We start from the raw sequence: 23,114 nt of genomic DNA on the forward strand, positions 1-23,114 counted from the left end.
ATTTTCATGCAGCATACATAACCTGATTTATGACTATGTGGACTAGTACTGAAATTTCTTGGGCATTACTGGATAGCCTAAAAAAAAGGTCCATGCTCAGGTGATAAAAAACTTGGTTGAAGAAGTAAAGCAGGAAGCAAATAAATCCAATAAGGAAGCAAATCAAGTATATATTGTAGACTAGTTTTACAACATACCTATATGCCTCCAAATGCTCTGACTCAATTTATTACCAGGGAACCATACAGTGCTATCTAAGGAGCTTGGAGTTAATTAACACTTCCTAAATCACCTGTAACAATATACAAGTGATAATGGGCATTTCCCACAAATGAACACATTTCTCACTGATGGCCACAGAGCTGAATTCAAAACTTAGTATTCACTTAGGGTACACTTAGTATTCACTTAATTTATAAGCCGTACAACAGTGACAAAAATATGCTTTCAATAACCCAGTGATGAATCAATGGCCTCATATGACCCCCTTCGTCTAACAATTAAACTTAGCAATATGCCTAAATTAGGTTCCATGAATGTTCAATAGGGCTGCTTTCAAAGGTATAGTTGGCTGCAAGGAACCAAAGTTTAGGCCTGGTAATAATGGGTACCTAATGAAAATAATCTTACCGGTCTGTCAACCTGCATAATCTCCCAGAGCACTTCGGCCACATCTGGTAAGGTGTAGGGAGGGAGACAAAAGCAGCATGTGTGGAGCAGCTGGCTTACTAGTTGCTGTCCAAGCTGGTTCATCACCTGTCCAATCAATTCTTTCCGTAATTCAAAGTCCTCTTCATGCTGTAAAGAAAACAGGAGCAATGGATAAGTTCTAATTTCAACTTCCCACAGACCAAGTACTCTTTCCCCTTTAATCTAACACAGCATTATCAATGGGTGTGCTGCAAGAATTTTTACAACATGAAAAATCTAACTATTCAGTCAGGAGCCCAGACCTCTTTTTGTAAAAAAAAAAGACAACAGTTAACAGAATAGCCACCCAGTGTGAATCAACCAAAATCATACCTTTTTTTAATTTGTCAGATCTGGCAAAAAAAAAAAATTAATATATTTTTTGGTGTGCTGCAGAATGTTAGTAATTAGTTTATGTGTGACATGAGATGAAAAAGGTCAAAAATTGCTGGTCCAGCAATTTCTCTTTCCCAGGAAAGAAGGTATACATATTATATAGCAGGAGGATTCACAAAGCCCACCAAATGTTTCATCATGAAGAAAACACTGAGTTTAGTATCAAAGAAATGGGCATGGGTTTTAGCTAAGATTAACCCTTCGATTTTTCATGAAAAGAGGGCAGAGGAGACACAATGATTAAAGATTAAGGATAGCAATTTTCTTAATCTTTTTTTTTTCTGTGAAAAATAACAAAGTATTCTTATTTCCTTTTTGAAAACCAACCCAGACGATTCCAAAATGGCAATGGAGTAAGTGGAAGTTACACTGACACTTTCCGAGGACCAAAATGGAAATACAACTAAAATACAGAAAACCCATCCTGAAAAATCAATTGAAGACTAGCTGGAGAGACCCCTGATAAAAAGGATGGAAAGTGGAGACCGCATAGAGACTGGTGGGAAGTGGGGAGGAGCGAAAGGGCTGGCCGGGACCCTACGGACACCAGCTGAAGTTCTGAGCGATATCTCAGTTGTGGGGGGTTCCCACTGAGAACTCTGAGGTCTAAACCCCAAGCTGGGCTCTCCAGCCCAGAACAACAGAACTGATAAAGGTACCCACATAACAACTAAATGTGAAAAGCAGCATGGTTCTGTCTGACAGTGAGATGACTGGAAATGCAGGAACCCTCTTAAAGGGCCAACACACAAACCTTAGTGTACAACCACTCACCTTGGGCAGAGGAAGGGTAGAGTAGACTGGAACTGTGTGAGCAGAAGCCAGGATTGGGGGCCTTGGGGTTGGAGATCAGGGAGCAGCCCCCCTGGTTTCCTGTGCTGAGTCATTCCCTCATGCTGAGGAGGAAATCTTTCTCCTGTGGACCTTTGCTATGCCGTAGTTTTTGCCTGGGGGGAAGGCAATTGCTCCACCCTGTTGGAAGACCTATAGTCCCATACTGTGGTCAATAGCCTGAGGCTAATCAAGTCTGAGTGTCAATGGGAATGCAGGCAGAGGCACGTCTCTGGAGGCTTTGAGACTTTGATCTAATCCCAGGCCTGGGGCTAGGAAAAGCAGAACCTGGTGCACATCTTGGTCCTTTCCAAAGGTACCCAGCCCCAGCAGGGGGAGCTACAAACTGGGGATTGGTGATAGCGCCAAACCGGGTACTCAGGGCCAGTCACAAACAGTGTCTGACATTTTCCTATACTAGAGATTGGGAGTTGTAGTAGATCTACCTAATATGCAGACACAAACCCATCAGGCAGCCAAAATGGGGAGACAAAAAAATAAGCTCCAAATGAGAGAACAAGAGAATTCTCTGCAAGAACTAAATGAAATAGAGGTAAGAAATTTATGAGACACAGAGTTCAGAATAATGATGGTAAAGATGCTTAACAGCATGAGAAAAGATATAACAACTATGAAGAATGACATAGCACTAATAATGAACACACTGGAAGGAATACACAGCAGATTAGGGGAAGCCAAGGATTGGATCAGTGAATTAGAAGACAGGGTAGAAAAAAAAATCACTCAATCAGAGGACCAAAAAGAAAAACGAATGAAAAAACAGGACGACAGTTTAAGGGAGCTGTGGCACAATAAGAAATGTAATAATATTCACATAATAGGAGTGCCAGAAGGGGAAGAAAGTGAGCAGGGGTTAGAGAACGTGTTTGAAAAAATAATGGTAGAAAAGTTCCCTAACCAGGTGAAGGGAAAATTCACACAAGTTCGGGGGGCACAGAGAGTCTCAATCTCAAGCAAGAAGAACCCAAACAGGCCCAAGCCCAGACACATCATAATTAAAATGCCAAAAATTAAAGAGGGAATCTTAAAGGCAGCAAGAGAAAAGCAAACTGTTACCTACAAAGGAACTCTCATAGGGCAGACACCTGATTTCTCATCAGAAACTCTACAGGCCAGAAGGGAATGGTATAAAGTACTCAAGGTAATGGAAAACAAGGATCTGAAACCAGATTACTATATCCAGCAAGGCTATCATTCAAAATAGACAGTGAAATCAACAGCTTCCCAGACAAAAACAAACAAACAACAACAACAAAAAGACAAGGCTAAAGAAGTACATCACCACCAAGTCAGCATTATAAGACAGATATGCCTAAGGAAATGAGGAAGCAATATGAGAAGATAATGAGCTGCAAAGTAGAAAAGTTACAATGATTATACTTACATCATTGGCTACCCCTGTATGAATGAGGTCTCGTAGGAACCTCATGACACTACAGTTGGCATCCCGGTGGTCCAGGGTAGTAGAGGCAATGGCCCACTGTAAGATAGGGATGACCACCTGGCTCCTCAGCAAGGTAACAGGGCTACGCTGAATAAACCTGGTGTGGAAAGACATGCTGGGTATAAATGACAGGAAAAGGCTATAAAAGCAGCCAGGGTAAAAGACAAAACTATGGAGAGCAAGTAAAAAGATCAGTGGTTGCTAGGTTTGAAGAGGAGGAAGGGACATATAGGTGGAGCACAGAGGATTTTTAGGGTAGTAAAACTGTTCTGTACAATACTATAATGATGGATACATGTCATTATACATGGTGGGGGTGGGGGAAGCAGGAAGGATATAGAAACTCTATTACTTTCCATTCAATTTTCCACAAGGTTTCTCAGATCCTTTAATGTAATGGAGAATCTCCAAGAAAAACACAATGTTTTTCCAAGTTCTTTTCACCAGGCAACCATTTGTACAAAGAATATCTCTAGGAATTAGTTTTTCAAGGAATATGTCCTGGGAAAACAGAGGTTGACAACCCACCCATATAAACTGGGGGGAAAAAAACACCCCACACATTTTTCTAACTTGTCCAAAAACTAACATCTACATTTAATAATGGTTTATTTCTTAAAAAAAGCTTTTCTGTTCACTAACTGGTTTGATTAAAATTCCTTAGTGAGGGACTAAGAAGGAACTCAAAGATTTGACAATAACATCAGTGTTACTGGTAAAAGGAATTTAAGCACTAGATGAGGTGGCAGGCTAGGGGCAGAGCTAGGAAGTGTAACACCAGATAACTTCTAAGCACCTTAAAAATCCTAAGAATTTTTTCTGAAATATAATTATATCTACTCAAGGAAAAATTTGAGGTGAAGCCTGATATCGTAGAAGCATACAACGTTAAAACCACAAGGGATTTTAGAGATTATCTAGTCAAATGTTTTTACCAAGCACAATTTTACTGTCCTGCATGTGTTTCCTCCTTCATGACAGGAACTTAGCCACTTTCCCCAGCTCCCACCCAATTCCTTTTCCTCACTTATGGGGACAATCTGGCTCAAAATATAACTTTGGGTTATGAATGATTAATCTACCTACTTCACTTAACTCATTTCACAGAGAAGGACACAGTCAAGTGTTAGGTGACAAGTCTAAGCAGTGATGGGAATGAACAATAAAAGAAAGGGTTGCTCTTTGGAAGAACTGACCTGGTGGCTAGCCTGAACAGGTCATCCACAGTGTCAGGGTGATTCTGCAGCCCATTTTGCTGTTCTAGGAGCTGAAAGGTGGGGATGCACAGTGCCTAAAACAGAAGTGATTTTAAATCAAATACTTGTATATAAATGCCACAGCATTCAGACTTGCTAAATATCACAACACATACAAAAGGAATAAAGAGGGGAAAAGCACAAAAGACTGTGACAAAAATAAGATCAAGAAAAGGAAGATGGAAATCTCTCTCAGTTAACAAACAGTTTTCACAAATGAAAGCCACATTTCAGAAAGGATTGGTGGTATAGATTTTAGTTGATGAAGGTGGATAGATGTCATTTCAAAGCTTTAGAAGTTTCTGAAATTAAAGACTGCTTATGTGCTAAACATGGTCAGTCTGCTAAGGGAGTAGATGAAGTTTTAACAGTAGTAGATGAAGTTTTAAAGGGAAAGATATCTTGAGGAAAAGGAGTATCATAATTTAACTCCCTAATATATTCCCACCCATCGTCCACCCCATGACTAGAGGGGGCGGGGGGCAGTATATCAGAAACCTTTTCCAACGTCTGCTATTTACCCTCAGACCATCCCTGCTGAGTAAGCTTGTTCACTGGCTGTTCCAGGGAAGAATTTAAATCCAGTTGCCCACCTCCCCACTCCCCCAAAAAACCCTATCTCTGGAGTGCATAATTAGGCAGTAATGATCATTACATTTGTGTAGTCAATCTTTCTTTCTCCCAAGCAGGCCTGTCCAGAGAACTAGGAAGTTTCTATCTCCCTGTTATTAGGAAATCAACATGCCTGGGGTGGAAACATAAAGAAGCAACAGAATTAAAGACATGGTAAAGAACACACTGCTAGGCCTTTAGATCATCAAAGAACCAATACATCTATATTCCCCAAAGAAAACATACCTGAAGCATGTCTAGTAATCCTTGCCGACAGCCCTCTTCCATGCCATACTCATCCACAAGGATACTGCCAAGGTACAGGAAACAGGAATGCTGATGTACATGGTACACATTCACCATCTGCCAAGGGTAAAACCAATTAATTAAACCTCTTATTGAGATTGATACCCCTCAATAAGTATCAACTTAGAAAGCTGTTTGGAGGAAGACATTTATAGAGAGACTAGTCCCTTCTCTTTCACACAACATAGGAAAGCATGTTGCATAATACTTCAAGCTGAAAGACATTAAAGAACTATTTTATCCAAGGCTTGTATAATTTTTATAAAACCATGGCATAGCATACTCAAATTTTCTAACATCTAATAGTTGCTTCTATATGCATTAAAAAAACACTTAAAAATAATTAGTAGAGCTGTAGCAGGGACAAATATACCAAACTAGAGGCCCGGTGCACGAAATTCATACAGGGGTGGTGGTGGTGGGGAAACAAGGGGGTCCCTCATGCCAGCCTGCACCCTCTTGCAGTCCGGGAGCCCTCGGGGGATATCCAACTGACAGCTTATCGCTGCTGCAGAGGTGGGAGAGGCTCCCGCCACCGCCACTGCATTGGCCAGCCGTGAGCCTGGCTTCTGGCTGAGTGGTGCTCCCCCTGTGGGAGTGCACTGACCACCAGGGGGCAGCTCCTGCATTGAGCATCTGCCCCCTGGTGGTCAGTGCACATCATAGCAACTGGTCATTCTGGTTTGGTTGATTTGCATATTTGCCTTTTATTATATAAATTTAGAGGCCCGGTGCACGAAATTCATGCACTGGGGGGGGGGGGGGCCCTCAGCCCAGCTTGCCCCTCTCACAGTCCAGGAGCCCTCAGTGGATGTCCTACCGATGGCCACAGTCCGGCAGCAGAGGCTTGGAGCAGGCGTCCCGTGTGTGTGTGTGTGTGTGTGTGTGTGTGTGTCTGCTAGGGCCTGCCCCCAGCCGTGCCACGTAGGCTCGAAGCAGTTGCCGTGTGTGTGTGTGTGTGTGTGTGTGTGTGTCCGTGTCCCCACTGGGGGTCTGCCCCCAGTCACATTGGAGGCTCAGAGCAGGCACTGTGTGTGTGTGTGTGTGTGTGTGTGTGTGTCTGCTGGGGGCCTGCCCCCAGCCACACCATGGAGGCTTGGAGCAGGAGCCCCTCTGTGTTGATCTCTCAGGCTGCTGGCCTCCACTGCATGTTGTACTCTCCCTTGAGCTATGGCCAGGATGGGGGTGCTGCTTGCAAACAGGGCTTTCCCGCTCCCGGATCACCATGGCGACCGGGGAGCAGGCCCAGCTTGGAGCTGCCCGCAGGCTGGGCTTGCTCTCCTGCTCTCGGATCCCCATGGCGACCGGGGAGCAGGGCCAGCTGGGGGCTGCCCGCAAGCCGGGCTTTCCTGCTCCCGTATCAGGCCCAGCTTAGGGCTGCCCACAGGCCAGCCTTGCTTTCCTGCTCCTGGATCACCATGGCGACCGGGGAGCAGGGAAAGTTTGGGGCTTCCCGCAGGCCAGGCTTGCTTTCCTGCTCCCAGATCCTCATGGTGACCGGGGAGAAGGCACAGCTGAGGGTTGCCCGCAGGCCGGGCTTGCTTTCCTGCTCCCGGATCAGGCACAGCTGGGAGCTGCCCTCAGGCCAGGCTTGCTTTCCTGCTCCCAGATCACCACGGCAACTGGGGAGCAGGCAAAGTTTGGGGCTGCCCGTAGGCCAGGCTTGCTTTCCTACTCCCGGATCCTATTGGCGACCGGGGAGAAGGTGCAGCTGGGGGCTGCCCGCAGGTCGGGCTTGCTTTCCTGCTCCCAGATCACCACGGCAACTGGGGAGCAGGCAAAGTTTGGGGCTGCCCGTAGGCCAGGCTTGCTTTCCTACTCCCGGATCCTATTGGCGACTGGGGAGAAGGTGCAGCTGGGGGCTGCCCGCAGGTCGGGCTTGCTTTCCTGCTCCTGGATCAGGCGCAGCTGGGGGCTGCCTACAGGCTGCACTTTTCTACTTACCGATGGCCGGATCACCACAGCGACCCAGGGCCCAGCGGCACACAGGGGTCCCGGCTGGGGCCGGGGCTTATGCCCCGCTGCCCAGGCAGGGCTGCACATGGGGCCCAGATGGAGGCTCATGCTGTCCCTCCCTGCCTGTAGTATAGGATAGAGGCCTGGGGCATGGGTGGGGGCCGGCTGGTTTGCCCTGAAAGTGTCCCGGATCAGGTTGGGGGTCTCGCTTGGGTGCCTGGCCAGCCTGGATGATGGACTGAAGGTTGTTTACAGCTGGTCACACCCCCTTCAGGGTGGGGGTCCCCACTGGGGTGCCTGGCCAGTCTGGGTGAGGGCCTGAGAGCCGTTTTCAGGCTGGAGGGAAACTTAAGCTCCCAGCCTCTCCTTTTTTTCTTTTTTTTAATTCTGGGATTTATTTACCTTCTATAGCTGTCACTGGAGCTGAGAGCCGGCTCCAGCTCTGAGGGCTGAAAGCAGGTTTCTGGGTCTGTTTGGCTTCTATAATTGAAACTCTGTTGCCATCATAGCAGCTCTAAGCTCTGAGGCCGAAGCTGGCTGAAAGCAGGTCTCTGGAGCTTGTTTAGCTTCTATAATTGCAACATAGTTGCCTAGATTGCAGCTCAGAGGCTGGCAGCGGCAGGCCGGGAACGTTGGCTTCCTCCGTCACTGGAGCAAGCAAGCCTCCTGTTTGCTTCAGCTGCGTGGCTGCTGGCCGCCATCTTAGTTGGCAGTTAATTTGCATATCCTGCTGATTAGCCAATGGGAAGGGTGTCGGGGTTATGGTCAATTTGCATGTTTCTCTTTTATTAGATAGGATGCCCTCATCTTGGAGGCTGTGAAAGCATTATTTCAATTTTGAGTTTCTCCTAAACTCCTTTATTTCATCTTCTAAGTAAAAAACAGTATTTACAATTAAGGTATCTGTCTCAAAAGAATAGAAATTCAATATCATACACACATTTAAATTAAATGATTTGTTTAGGATTTTTATCCTACTTTCCTCCAAAAATCAAGAGGCATCTATTTATACATTCATCTATTGGAAATGCCATCACAACACCCATACATTGATCCTATAAAAATTCTATTTTATAAAAGTAGTGGGGGCTGAAGGATAGAGTAACTGACTCTTATCAGCATATACCATGGAATGAGCATGAGATGAGAACTATGAATCTGTTCAGTGCTGTTTACTCAAAAAATATATGCTCTACTTAATGAATAATGATTTAAGTCAGGGGTTGGCAAATTGTCTTAAAGGGCCAGATAGTAAATAATTTAGGCTTTGCCAGTCATACAATCTTCTGACTATCAACTTTGCCACTGCAGCACAAAAATGGCCAATAAATAATACTTAAATGAATAAACATGGCAGTCACTCAGTAAAACTTCATTTACAAACTACAGGACCATCAGCTCTAGTTTACTTACCTCTTGTTTATGGGACTTTTAAGAATAATTTTCATTTCTATCACATGTACTGACTTTAGAACACACTTCCTATGTAAGGTCCTGCCCTACTCTATTGGTTGGTCACATACTTAATTAACAGGAATAAAAAAAACAGTATCAAAGTCATGAGATATCCTCCAACAGCAAAGGGACTTTAAAACCAAGTTATATTAGAAAGTATTACACCAACTGGGACTCTTAACTAGAGGTGGACACAGCCTAAATGCAAACATATACTGTTGTACTTAGAGTATAGAAAATCACTAATATTAAAATTCTATTAAAATATGTACCTGTACAAACTTTAATCAAATCTACAATTTAAGGAGGCGAGTTCATGCAAGTGTTAACTGACACTGCACTAGCATGACCCTAGCTGAGGGTGCTTCCTTAAGAGTGAAGTACCAGGGTACAGAATTTAAGGTGGCACTTACTGTCAGGGTCAGCTCCTGGGAGTGTGCCGCCTTAAAATCTGCACTGTCTGTACCCTGTCCAGGGGGAGGAGAGTCGCTTTAGGTTGGGTGGGTTGTCTAGCAGTTTTCCTCACAGCATGAGTGCAAAATTTAAGAAGGCACTTGCTTAAGAGTCCTACAAATGCAGGATTGGCACTGGCCTGGCCTCCCTCAATTTTGTGCACATAGAACCTCACTTGCCTCAACCTAGTTTTGGCCCTGCTATGTGGTTAACATCAACACAAATTACTTAGTGAACTAAGTCACTAGTCACAGATGTCTCATAGAGAGTAGTTCTAGGTATAATCTTAGAGAGCTTCATGTAGTGAGTCATACATACCATCTAAATAACATATCAATCTTGGTCATTAAGAGTCAAATTTATACCTTGACAAATAAGAAACTTATGTGAACTGTGTTCAATATAGTTAAAAATCTATTTGGGCCAAGAAATAGCAAAGTTTGACTTACCACATTTAAAAAAAGGAAATTAATGTAAAAATATTTAGCACTGGTATACAAGAGCTGAACATTAAAGTCATTCTCTTTTCCTAATTTCACACTGGAATGTATTGCTAATTAGACTTCACTATACAGATAAGATTACAGACAGCATACCTACCACAGGCACTATTTAACCTCTTTCAAAGAATTTTTTTTTTTTAATATATTTTATTGATTTTTTACAGAGAGGAAGGGAGAGAGATAGAGAGTTAGAAACATCGATGAGAGAGAAACATCGATCAGGTGCCTCCTGCACATCTCCTACTGGGGATATGCCCGCAACCCAGGTACATGCCCTTGACCGGAATCGAACCTGGGACCTTTCAGTCCGCAGGCCGACGCTCTATCCACTGAGCCAAACCGGTTTCGGCAGAATTTTTTTTTCATATTTAATTAATACAAAAGTGTTTCATCACCAGAGTTTTTGTTCCAAAGGCTCCTATTTCAAACTCTGTACAGTTTACATTTTCTCTCTCGAGGGAACTTACCTGTGTGACTAGTGGCTGCAGGAGGGCTGCAGATCCTTTGCCTACACAGCGAACAGCAAAGCGAAGGCATCTGCAACAACGCTCTACAATCCGATTATCGGCCCGATGCTTATTTAAAGTCTCAGATAAAACTGGCCATATCTGAGTCAAAAGTGAAAAAGCACAAGAAAGAAAGAGCTGAAAAAAAAAAATGCTTTCAAGTTGGTAACATTATATTTGGCTTTCAAATAATTTGGAAAAAGCTTTCATTATAAGAAACACACATGGCCTGATTTTGACCAGTATATATATATATGTGTGTGTGTGTGTATACATGTGTGGAGATTCAACATACTATTCATCACTAAAACACAACTGCTTCTTAAGAGAAGCTTCTTCAGAACAGGAAGGGGAGTATGTCTGACTTTACTAGAGGACAAAGATATGCATTTTCCTAAACTTTGAACTTCCTAATTTAGGGCGGAAAGAAATAGTACAAGTTACAGAGGAAGAAATGTTTAAAGGCAGTTCCAAAAAGTTGGAAGACCCTAAACAAAAGGACTAGAGTAAAGGAAATAGCATTATTTGATACTGTTGAACACCTAAGAACATTTGGTGTACCCACTGTCCTGTAGCCTGAAAAACAAGCACTTCTCCCATCTAGGCCCAACCCTGCTTAGCTTCCGAGATCAGATGAGATAGGGCGTATTCAGGGTGGTATGGCCATAGACTTTAAAGCACTTTTCAAAGCATACTTTTTGATCCTCACATTACCCTCAGTGAAAAAAGCATAAGGGAAGTATGCTATCAATAGGAAAGCTAAAGCAATGAAGGCTTAATTGGCTTTGCCAAAAAGAAATGTTGCTAGTATTAACCAGGCCTCCTAGCAACTCTAGGATTCACACAATCTCTCCCACTTCTTTGGCCTTTCAATGAATTTTCCCATAGCCTATTTTCTTTAAAAAATCTAAAATCAAAATTATTTATTTGTATGGTTCCATTCCTCTTTTCATTGGTATTTAATCTGTATCAGCAAATTAAAACTTCCTATGAACCTAGAAGAAAGTACCTTCTCATTCTAGTTACCCACAGCATTGCAAGGAAAAAGGAAGAAGTCTTGTACCACAGACATTTGTTAACACTTACTTCTTGAATGACTTTTTGGCACGGATGAGTCTGTCCATTTTCCACAATGGGATTAGTGTGTCTGCAGAAAGACAAATAGCCCAAATTAGTGAAAGAAGAACAATTTCACTGAGGACCCAGAGCCCTGTCCCTGGTTAGTGTACTTAGTATCATCTCACAAAAACAACAAGAACAAAAAAACACACAAAACAGATAGCAAACTTATTTTTAGGACTCAAAACCATTTCCTCTATTGCAGCGGTTCTCAACCTGTGGGTCCCAACCCCTTTGGGGGTCGAACGACCCTTTCACAGGGGTCACCTAAGACCATCGGAAAACACATATATAATTACATACTGTTTTTGTGATTCATCACTATGCTTTAATTATGTTCAATTTGTAACAATGAAAATACATCCTGCATATCAGATATTTACATTACGATGCATAACAGTAGCAAAATTACAGTTATGAAGTAGCAACGAAAATAATTTTATGGTTGGGGGTCACCACAACATGAGGAACTGTATTAAAGGGTTGCAGCATTAGGAAGGTTGAGAATCACTGCTCTACTGCATTCAAACAAACACAAGCAAATAGTCTTAAATTATCCTATTATTTATTGCCACCTTTAAGCAACTTCCACTAGATTCACAGTGGTTCTCAACCTTCTGGCCCTTACAATGCCTATTTTAACTTATTCCACATAGGCTTTTATGCAACTATTACTCTACTATTCCAGTTATACCTATGGGCCTCACATATAAATGATGAAACTCAGTAAGCATCACTCTTTGAACATTGTCACTCAAATACTTTTTTAATCATTAGGCTCCTCTTGACTTCAAAGAAGGATTAATTTCACCAGGTTACGGGAGACTTTATTATTGTTTTGTACCCACAGTTTCACAATGTGTCTAAAAGTATGTGTGGTCCTTGGAATAGTAAGCAGCAGCATCTGGGAATTTATTAAATACTAGCGGCCTGGTGCATGACATTTGTGCACTTGGGGAGTAGGGGTGGGGTCCTTCAGCCCAGCCTGTGCCCATTTGCAATCCAGGAGCCCTCGGGGGATGTTCAACTGACAGCTTACGCCCACTCACCACAGGGAGCGGGCCCAAGCTGCAGTCAGACATCCTTAGTGCTGCTGCGGACCGCTGCTGCACTCACCAGCTGTGAGCCCAGCTTTTGGCTAAGTGGCGCTCCCCTTCTGGGACCACACTGACCACCAAGGGGCAGCTCCTGCATTGAGCATCTGCCCCCTGGTGGTCAGTGTGCGTCATAGCGACTGGTGGTTCTACCATTGTGTCTATTTGCATATTAACCTTTTATTATATAGTACTAGAGGCCTGGTGCGCAAAAATTTGTGCACTCGGGGGGGGGGGGGGAGGGGCCCTCAGCCCGGCCTGTGCCCTCTCGCAGTCTGGGACCCCTTGGGAGATAACGACCTGCTGGCTTAGGCCTGCTCCCGGGTGGCAGAGGGCAGGCCCAATCCCTAGGTGCAGCCTCTGGTAGGGCTCAGAGCAGGGTCGATTGGGGAGTTGGGGCACCGCCCCGTCATGCACAGAGCAGGGCGGATAGGGAGGTTGTGATGCCATCCTCAGTCACGCTCAGGGTAGGGCCGATTGAGGGGTTGGGGCACCGCCCCCTGTCACACCCAAGGCAGGGTTGATGGGGAGGTTGCGGCGCCACCCCGTCACGCACAGAGCAGGGCCAATCAGGGGGTTGGGGCGCTGCCCCCTGTCACGCACAGAGCAGGGCCCATCAGGGGGTTGGGGAGCCGCCCTCTATCACCCACAGAGCAGGGCCGATCAGGGGGTTGGGGTGCCGCCACTGTCACACTCAGGGCAGGGCCGATGGGGAGGTTATGGCTCTATCCCATCACACACAGAGCAGGGCCCGTGGAGGGGGGGTTGGGGCGCCGCCCTCTATCACCCACAGAGCAGGGCTGACCAGGGCGTTGGGGCACCGCCACTCTCACACTCAGGGCAGGGCCGATGAGGAGGTTATGGCTCTACCCCGTCACACACAGAACAGGGCCCGTGGGGGGGGGCGGGGGGGGGGTTGTGGCCCCGCCCCCTGCCACACACAGAGCCGCAGGACGATCAGGGGGTTTGGGCGCTGCCCCCTGTCACACTGATCCCTGTGCCGGGAGGCCTCTCAGCTCCACTGATCCCGGTGCTGGGAGGCATATTACCCTTTTACTATATAGAATAGAGGCCTTGTGCACGGGTGGGGGCTGGCTGGTTTGCCCTGAAGGGTATCCTGGATCAAGGTAGCCTGGGTGAGGGGATGATGGCTGTTTGCAGCTGGTCACACACCCTTCAGGGTGGGGGTCCCCACTGGGGTGCCTGGCCAGCCTGGGTGAGGGGCTGAGGGCTGTTTTCAGGCTGGTGGGTGACTGAAGCTCCCAACCACTCCTTTTTTTCTTTTTTTTTTTTATTCTGGATCAGCTTTAGCTCTGGCTCCAGCTCTGAGGCCTCTGTTGCTGAAAGCAGGTATCTGGTTTGTTTGGGTTCTATTATCGAAACACTGTATCAACTCCAGCTCTGAGATCCTGGCCGGCTGAAAGCAGGTTTCTGGGGTTTTGTTTAGCTTCTATATTTGTAACAATGTTTCAAACTGCAAGTTCAGAGGCCGGCAAGGCAGGCGGGGAACGTTGGAGTCCTCCGTCACTGAAGCAAGCAAGCCTCATGTTAGTTTCAAGCTGCCTGGCTGCCGGCCGCCATCTTGGCTGACAGCTAATTTGCATATCTCGCTGATTAGCCAATGGGAAGGGTAGCGGACGTACGCTAATTACCATGTTTCTCTTTTATTAGATAGGATTATTATATAGGATGTAAATTCTTAGGTTTTACCCAAGACCCAATCAATCAGACAATCAGGGATGGAACCCAGCAATCTGTGTTTTGATAAGTCCTCCAGGTGACTCTGAAGCATGTTAAAGTTTGAGAATCACTGATCTAGAGACCAGAATTAATTACATTTTAAAGGGTCTTTTGACACCCTTTCCCTCCCTGGACCATGTCACATGACCCATGGACCCAGAGTGAGCAGACTGGGGAAGGTCAGGTGGGAAGGGCAGACTATGAGTCTCCCCAAGGGACATGCGACCCTGTCTTCCCTGCATGGGACTTGGAAACCCTATCCTGTGGAGAAAATCCACGGAGGTTCCCAGTTTCTCCCAGGCCATTGCCCACAGTGGCCTTTCAGGTGGACTCTCGAGTGGGACCCCACCAACCCTGAGACCCATGACTTCAGCACCCATGACTGTGCTTCACAATGAGGCCTGCCATCACCCAAGGTCACTGCAAGTTGGAAGCCTCAGTCCTCATTGCCCTGCTCTGCGAGTGCTGACGTCACCAGCTCCTGGGTGCTGAGCGTCCATTTTAGGAATTTTGCTTCTAACTGATTTGGGTGCACTTATCTTAGTGGCTCCGAAGGAAATGAGGTTTTTTTCCTCCATGAAGTCTTTGATTCCTTAGGGATAATGAAACTATGGCTGAGGGGGTAGCAACCTAATTTTACATAGTGCTTTCTACCTTTCCTATCTTATTTCTCTGATGTAAAATTATCCGACATAGTGGGTGGGAGGACAGGAAAGGTACAAGTTCTATTGTGGGCATTTTCATAAAATCACCAAAATTATGAAGGTAAATATCCTTTAACTGTGATTTTTATGAATTATCCTTTGTCGATACTCTTGCACATGTACAATGATGTGTGTGAGGTTTGTAGATTAAGTTGAAACAACCTAATGTCCATCAGTAGGGGATTGGTTCAATAAAGTACATCCATCCATACAGTTTTTAAAAAGAGTCTTTTGACAAAGGTCAACCAAGAACAAGTTCTTAGAATTTGCCTTTGCCCAAGACTTCAGGCAATGATCTTAATTAAGTATCCTGACAAAGGAGATTATAGGGAAACAAAACAACCACTAGCTTACTTCAATACACAAGGGTCTCATTTATGCTTTTAACCCAAGACAAACATCTAGAATCTCACTTCTTACCTAAATATTACTGCAAGACGATCTAAGAACACAGTGGGATCTGAGGATATACCATTGCTGGGCTCCTGAGACAACAGCTGAAGAGACAGACATTAACAGTCATTACACATACAAACCTACAGCAAACACTGCAACATACACCCTTACACATCAACCTCTGTCTCAATCTCTGTCTATTTCTGTAAAGTTACTTAAATGGTGCAAACTTTTAATACATATTGTCAAATTACTTTCTTCCATATCACTGCATCCTGGCCAAGACTATATATTACTAACATTTTAATATATATTCATTGTGGAATGGAAAACATAATTTAATTTTTTCCATTTATTTGTGTTATGATTGAGACATTATAGAAATTATATATTAAAATATAGTTTATATATGATTATTATGTATTATGTAATCTATATTATATTCACATTCCACTTTAGCTTTATATATTTTTTTTGGTTTTTCTTTCTTTCTTTTTTTTATTTTTAGCTTTATATTTTAAGAGATAAGGCAAGTTGCCCCTTATTCTTCTTTCCTAAAATTTCCACCATTATATCATTAGGGGTGAACTTCAGAATCATTTTGTCATGTTCTCCTAAAAATCCTATCAACATGTTCGCTGTTATTGCACTATACTAGTACATGTAATTTGAGAAGAACTGCCATCTTTACATATTCTTTGAGGAAACTTGGTAGGTTATGGTTTTGATTGCTAACTTGAATGGTATTTGTCCCATTACATCTTCTAAATGGTATTACTGACATTAGTGAAAATCTATTGATTTTTAAATACTTCTTCTGTGCATGCAGCTACTTCAATAGACTTATTACTTTTAAAAACTTCTCAGTTCATTAAAAAAAAGAAAGAAAAAGAAAATTTTTCAGTTCATTCTTTTGGCTTTTCTACATAGATAAAAGATCACATGTAAATAAATAATTTTGACTTTTCCTTTCTAACATGTAAATATGTTAATTTGTTTCACACCCCCTTACTTAAACGAACTCACCTTTTTCAATGCCATAACCTGAACAGAACATAGTTCACTAAGACATTCAGTAATCTTCTCCAACGGTAATCTGGCTAGAACAAGTGCTGTCCCTGAGAGACAAAGGAAGATACAGATGAAGAAAATAAACGTTGAATTGAGGTTATTCATTGGTCTACAGCATGTAGTTAACAGAAAAGCCTGATTGGTCCTATTCTTTCAAAAAGATCAGCACTGTTTTTATAAATTGCAATAGTTTATTACTGATGGTCAGTTTTTCTTTATAGCAGCCTACTGGTTTAAAAATGTTTAAATTTATCTCCCCTTCCAATTCCTTAAAGATTTAAAATCTCCTCCACAAAACCAATACCAAAGCTATTTTTTTTAAAATATTTTTTTATTGATTTCAGAGGAAGGAAGAGGGAGAGAGAGGAACATCAATGATGAGTGAAAATCATTTATCAGTTGCCTCCTGCATGCCCCTTACTGGGGATCAAGTCAGCAACCCAGGCACGTGCCCTGACCAGGAATCGAACCCTGACCTCCTGGTTCATGGTCAACACTCAACCACTGAGCAACACTGGTAGGATCCAAAGCTATTTTTATATAGCACAGTACAATAGCTCTTAAACTTCCCAGAGACTCTGATTTAGTAGGTCATAGAAAACCTTCGTTTCTGATAAGTACCGTAGGCAATTTTTATCATCAGAGAAATTGAAGAAATAAAAACATAATATATTTTTTACAAGAATGGGCTGAAATTAGAGATTTAATTCTTTTCTACCATAACAGAATCTATGAACGGGGTTAAAGCATTCTTGCTGGGCATCAATTTCTTTATCTATAAAATGAGTGCTTTGAACAGAATAGTAGTAATTAAGCCTGCCTCTTTTGTTGTTTTTAAATAGTTGCAAAAGCCCCTTTCCTTACCTTTTCCCCAAATGAAATCTTAATTTGGAGCTCTAATAAGACAGATTTGAAAAGAAAAAAAAGGAGGTAGTTTAAGGTTAAAGTGGAGACTTGGCCTCCCTCTTTTCACAATGTCCATCAACTGCGAAAGCATCACCCCCCAAACTCAAAGGATGATGTGTTAGACAATGTCCCTTCGAGGCCCAAATTCCTTGACTATCTCTCATCTCCTAAAATTTCATTCAACAAAACAGTAATCCTATATAATAAAAGCCTAATATGTTAAGTATCTGGTTATCTGGTCGTCCGTTCAACCAAAGTGTAATATGCTAATGATGTGCTAAGGCCACTCAACTGCTCGCTATGACGTGCACTGACCATCAGGGGACAGACGCTCTGACCAGTAGGTTAGCTTGCTGCTGGGGTCCAGCCAATCGGGACTGAGCGAGATGGGCTGGACACGCCCTGGAGCCCTCCTGCGGTCCCTCCCCACCTGGCCAACCTCCCGCGTCCTTCCCTGGCCCCAATTGTGCACCAGTGGGGTCCCTCAGCCTGGCCTGCACCCTCTCACAATCCGGGACCCCTCAGGGGGTGTCGACGAGCCAGTTTGGGCCTGATCCCAAGGGACCCCACTGGTGCACAAATTCGTGCACTGGGCCTCTAATCAATCCATAAATCTTCAAATGAGAATAAAAAACGGAATGACTCTTCCTAACAGGCTATTAGCCATGGACGTATAGACTTTTGTTTAAAATTAGATTTTAGATGAAAATCTAACTTAAATATAATTGTTTCTTTTAATTCATTCCTACAGAACAGATTGTAACTAAAAACAGTTCTCTATGTCTAGACAAGAATACCACTGAAAACTGGGATACCACATTCTATTATAGGTCAGATGTCACTTCAGCATAAAGGTTAAATCTTTCTAGAAAATGACAAGATAGCAACAATAACCACAGTAGTAGTTATGAAGAATATATGACTCTGATTTAATATCTTATTATCTATGCCTATAAAGGGAAACAACAAAAACCCATGCTACAAAATCTGTCTTTAAAACAACGCAGGCATATTGGCTGGTAAGGAACCTAGTCACAGAGGTGAGAAAGGACAGAGCTAGCTCACACATAAGGTCATCCAATATTGCCAGACTGTTTGCCACTCACATTGGCTTAAAAAATGCTATACAGTTCCTATTACCCAATTTTGTATTTGATATACTCCCATACCTTCTCAACTACCACTTGTAAGGATTTCACTACCTCAGAGTCATTTGTTTTCAGAAAGTTTAGTTAGAAAGCATTTTCTTTCTAAGAGTCAATACATTGTCAACAGTTAATCACTCACAGAATAAATGTTCGTGCTTTCATATCAATCTTTCAAATATTTAAAAACAGCCATCATGTTTAAAGTCTCTTCTAAGTCTTTTCTTCCCTAGCCATAATATCTCTAATTCTATTACTCTGAGCTTCATCATCACTCTGGCTATTTGCCTCCAGATAGGCAATCACTCAGTGTAAGCTGATCAGTAATGGTTAAAGAACATTAAGGGACCAGGACCCTTCATGGCCATTTGTACACATATGTATGTACACATAATCAACACCCTTACCTCTGAATGGAAAAGCCACTTTCCCCCATCACTAAGTAAACTGGTACTGAAAAACCAGGATATGACTATGAACGATAACCCCCAGAAGTGGCTTAGAAGAGACTGCTCCTGGTTAATATCCTAAGTAAATACCTTTCAACAAGCCCACAGCAGCTTCCGGAGACAACATGAAGGAATCGAGGGAACGGGCAATCTCCAGGAGTCCATTAAAGTGCTGAGCCATGTGGTCTCGGCAGACAGAACAAATGTTATGAATGGCTTTGGCTGCAGCAGAAGCCAGAGGCTTTTCACACAGGCCTTTCATCAAATAGCCCAATACAGGGTCTAAGGAAAAAAGCCATACAGTGAAGTTTACATATTTGAAACTCTAGGAAAACGTCTTGTTTACTATAATAGATGTTTACATTCTCTCTTTTTTGAAAGCAAAAGAACCATTTTTAAAAATGAAACATGTTCAAACCCCAATATATAAAACATAAAATTGGAGCTGATCTCACTGACACAGTGTCTGGAAGCCCTGAGTCTTAGTCATCTTCCCATCTCTTTCCTCATGGACAATTAATTGCTTCTTGTTGCTAGTGCTTCACAGAGGACAGTTTAAAAACCACTGGTGGATATGACCATCCAAGAATCTATATATATAAAAGCCTAAGCAACTGGCCAACTGGTGGACTAGTAGCTATGAGGCGCACTGACCACCAGGGGGTAGACGCTCAACGCAGGAGCGGAAACCACAGGCATGGAAACATGGAATAGACTGATGAATCGCAGAGGGAGCGGGGAAGGGAAGAGGGCAGAAAGAGATTAACCAAAGATCTTATATGTGCACCAGTGGGGGTCCCTCAGCCTGGCCTGTGCCCTCTCACAATCCGGGACCCCTTGGGAGATGTCAGAGAGCTGGTTTCAGCCCAGTCCCCATAGGCCAGGCTGAGGGACCCCACCGGTGCACGAATCTGTGCACCAGGCCTCTAGTTAAGAATATAAGAAAGAATGTAAAGCTCAGAGAGCTACCATTATACTCACAGGTAAATCACTTTGTAAAAATAGCCGACATTAATAAGAACAATGATAGTTATCTAAAACTGACACTTTTATACTTGCTTCTTTATAGTTATAAAGGGCCTTAAAACATGCAGATGGATCTTTAGCACTTCTGGAAGAATTAATTCATGTTCCATTTTTTACAAAATATAAGTGTTCCAAGAAAATGGATTATAAAGGTGAATTTCTATAAAGCAAGTCAACTAAGGAATAACTCATAAAATATTTACTTTCAGTGCCTAGAAACATTCTACCTAGCAATATGAGAAAGCAATAAAACAAGAGCAAACAGAAGAGAAAGGAAGAAAATCAGAAAAATCAGATGCAGCAGGGGCTGAGGGGAGAATTCACACATACCAAGGAAATGAGGATTTCGGTCAACCACTTCGCTCATCTCTCCAACCAATTCAATGCTGGTGTATCGCACAGCTGTATGCACAGTCTCTGGGAGACGGACGACTCCTTCTAGGACCTCCACAAGCGTTGGATTGTTCTCCCTGAGTACAGAAAGCAAGCACTCAGAGTTACTGATTTCAGAGATTAGGTTTTAGCCAAGAAACAGGCTGCAATGATACAAATCATTGCTAAAGGGCTTCTTTCTAAATAATTAACCATTTGGATAAAAGTAATTAACACCTGAGATGAAAGGTTTTTAAATCCTAAGAAAAGGGGGGGTGGGGGGGGGGGGAGAGAAAGAAATGGAAGATATAACTGTTTCAGAAGAAGCACACTGCTCCTTAATCTTTTGAATGCCAGTGTCTAAAGACACATTCTGCTACCAAATAAGGCTATTCAAACTAGAGAGGCAGGCATTTACTATGGATGCATGTCTTCATTTAAAGAATCTGTTTTATTTATTCCTATATCTGCAGCACCTAGAACAGTGCCTGGCACATAGTGGGCACTCAATAAATACTGCTGAATGGCTAAGTAAATGAATGAATATTTCTTGCAGAACACTTTTTATTAATTGTTATTCTCCAAAAGATTTCTTATAGCTGGATACTAGAAACTTTAAGAACAGTTAAGCATGAGTGGGCCAATTCACTAACTAAAGGAACAAGAAGAATACAAGCTTAAGAAACATAATTACAGGCCAATATCCCTGATGAACACAGATGCTAAAACTCTCAACAAAATATTAGCAAATCAGATCCAGCAATATTTTAACAAGATCATACACCATGACCAAGGGGGGGTTTATTCCAGGGATGCAAGGCTGGTACAATATTAGCTAATCAATAAACGTGATATATCACATAAACAAACAAACAAAAAGAACACAAGCTGCAGGAACAGGTAAAAGAAAATAAAGTTAACTAAGTACTTTCCACAACTCCATGGATTTATTTTTTCCTTTTTCTTATCTTCCGCCCCCCCACTCCCCAATGTTAGCTAAAGTTATTTAAGCAGAGTGAGGATGCCTCCAAAGTGGCAGAACATAATCCAGAAATAAAAGATGTTTAAAATGTAAATAATATTATGATTTTGAGCAAGAGCACTCCCTGCTGATAGTAAGTCCTTTATATACACTAAAAAATTACACTCATGCAGATGGCTTGTGATGTGGATAAATAAAAAACAAAATAAAATCTTATCTCATTTATGCTTTATGTTTCCCAGGGACACTAAGGTAATTACTGATACTCTTACCTTTTTTCACACCAACACATGTCAGTTAAAATATTAGTGATTTTTAATAATCTTCAGGCTGTCACTGAAGGTTGCAAAAGACACCAAAATAGGTTTAAGAGCAAATAGAATAGAATGTAATTCAGGACCAGAACCTCTTAATAGAGAAAAACAAACCTATATTGTGTCCTTGAATATTTACTGAATTAGAAACAATATAAGATTTAGTTGACTAGGCCCTGCAAGGCAAGTAAAAAAGAAGCACTGTACTTTTTACAAATACATGCCTTAACCATCTCTCCAACCAAGGCCCTGGAGAGAGAACTCAACTATAGAGGTATCTGATCTTAATACAAGAAAACCAAACAGATATTAACACCAATTTATAAACTCACAGCACAAAGTAATTTGTTTTTAGGAATTCATGTTAAAATCATAAATAGAAATTCTATGCTAAGCAATAACAAAAATAATTGCATTTTAGATTTTGCTACTCTTTTAGGTAAAATGGTACCTATGCCTTGCCTCTCTGAAACTCACAAATGACTAAGACAAAAAAAAGGAGAATAGTATTTTTGATTATACCAACTTTCACTAAGGAACCTCGGTTAGAAAAATAAATCAGCATTTTAGCATCAAGAACAAAATAATTTTAACTCTGGGAAATGTGGTTAAAACCTGGATATCAGCAATGCATACGACTCTGGACTAGACTCTAAAGTCAGAAGATTAGACAGCAATTATAGAAGACGTTCTAAGAGTTTCCAAACATATAACACATGAGAAAAATGGTGTAATTTTCCTTCTTTTGATAAGAGTTCCCAGCAAAAGACTTATTAGACACTCACGGATCAACACTCTTTGCTATAGCAGCCATGATAAAGAGAACCGCTTCTGTCACCTCCCAGGGTGGGTTGCCTTCTTTCAGAGTAGAATATAACTAGAGAAGAAGAGGTGGATTATAGATCCATTAAAAGGAAAACAGAATAGAATTCCAAAACAAACAAAACAAAAACCCTGTTAGTTACAATAAATCCAGGCCCTTATTTCTAAATTGAATTAATTATCTCTCTGAGCCAGGGAAGAATATGATTTTCATTTTTCACAGTTTCACTAATTATTAATCTATAAGTAACTAGTAATTTAATATTTAAAATAAACCCATTTAGGTCCCCAAGGATATACCAAGATTATTGTCTGCCCCCACAGAATGAATATTATAGAAAAAACAAAACATATTAATGAGTGTCTTTTCCTGGTCCTGATAACAACTGATAAATACATAAACACACTTAAATTGAGACACAATATAAAGTCTCTATATATGCACTGGCTTTACATTTCTATTGATTACATCAAACTAGTAGTACAGATTGAATTCCTAGAAAGTAGCTGTCTAAAGGCACCTATCACAATACCATGTCCAAACA

The 23,114-nt window shown here is 42.3% G+C and overlaps 1 protein-coding gene across 1 annotated transcript in view; it reads right to left on the reverse strand.

The window, feature by feature from the left end:
- The window catches only part of TNPO3 (transportin 3), a 103,004-nt gene that overhangs the window by 19,629 nt on the left and 60,261 nt on the right, over nt 1-23,114 (reverse strand). Inside the window, exons 10-20 of the mRNA XM_081102423.1 lie at nt 22,533-22,624; nt 20,410-20,549; nt 19,144-19,335; nt 16,509-16,600; nt 15,507-15,583; nt 11,516-11,576; nt 10,391-10,531; nt 5,497-5,613; nt 4,579-4,673; nt 3,323-3,479; nt 631-798 (exon numbers count right to left, since the gene is read on the reverse strand). Coding sequence (XP_080958549.1) covers nt 631-798; nt 3,323-3,479; nt 4,579-4,673; nt 5,497-5,613; nt 10,391-10,531; nt 11,516-11,576; nt 15,507-15,583; nt 16,509-16,600; nt 19,144-19,335; nt 20,410-20,549; nt 22,533-22,624 — 1,332 coding nt within the window. The remainder of the gene's footprint in view (nt 1-630; nt 799-3,322; nt 3,480-4,578; nt 4,674-5,496; nt 5,614-10,390; nt 10,532-11,515; nt 11,577-15,506; nt 15,584-16,508; nt 16,601-19,143; nt 19,336-20,409; nt 20,550-22,532; nt 22,625-23,114) is intronic.

The sequence above is a fragment of the Myotis nattereri genome, assembly GCF_964212035.1.
Source record: "Myotis nattereri genome assembly, chromosome: 11".
In the NCBI taxonomy this organism is placed as follows: Eukaryota; Metazoa; Chordata; class Mammalia; order Chiroptera; family Vespertilionidae; genus Myotis; species Myotis nattereri.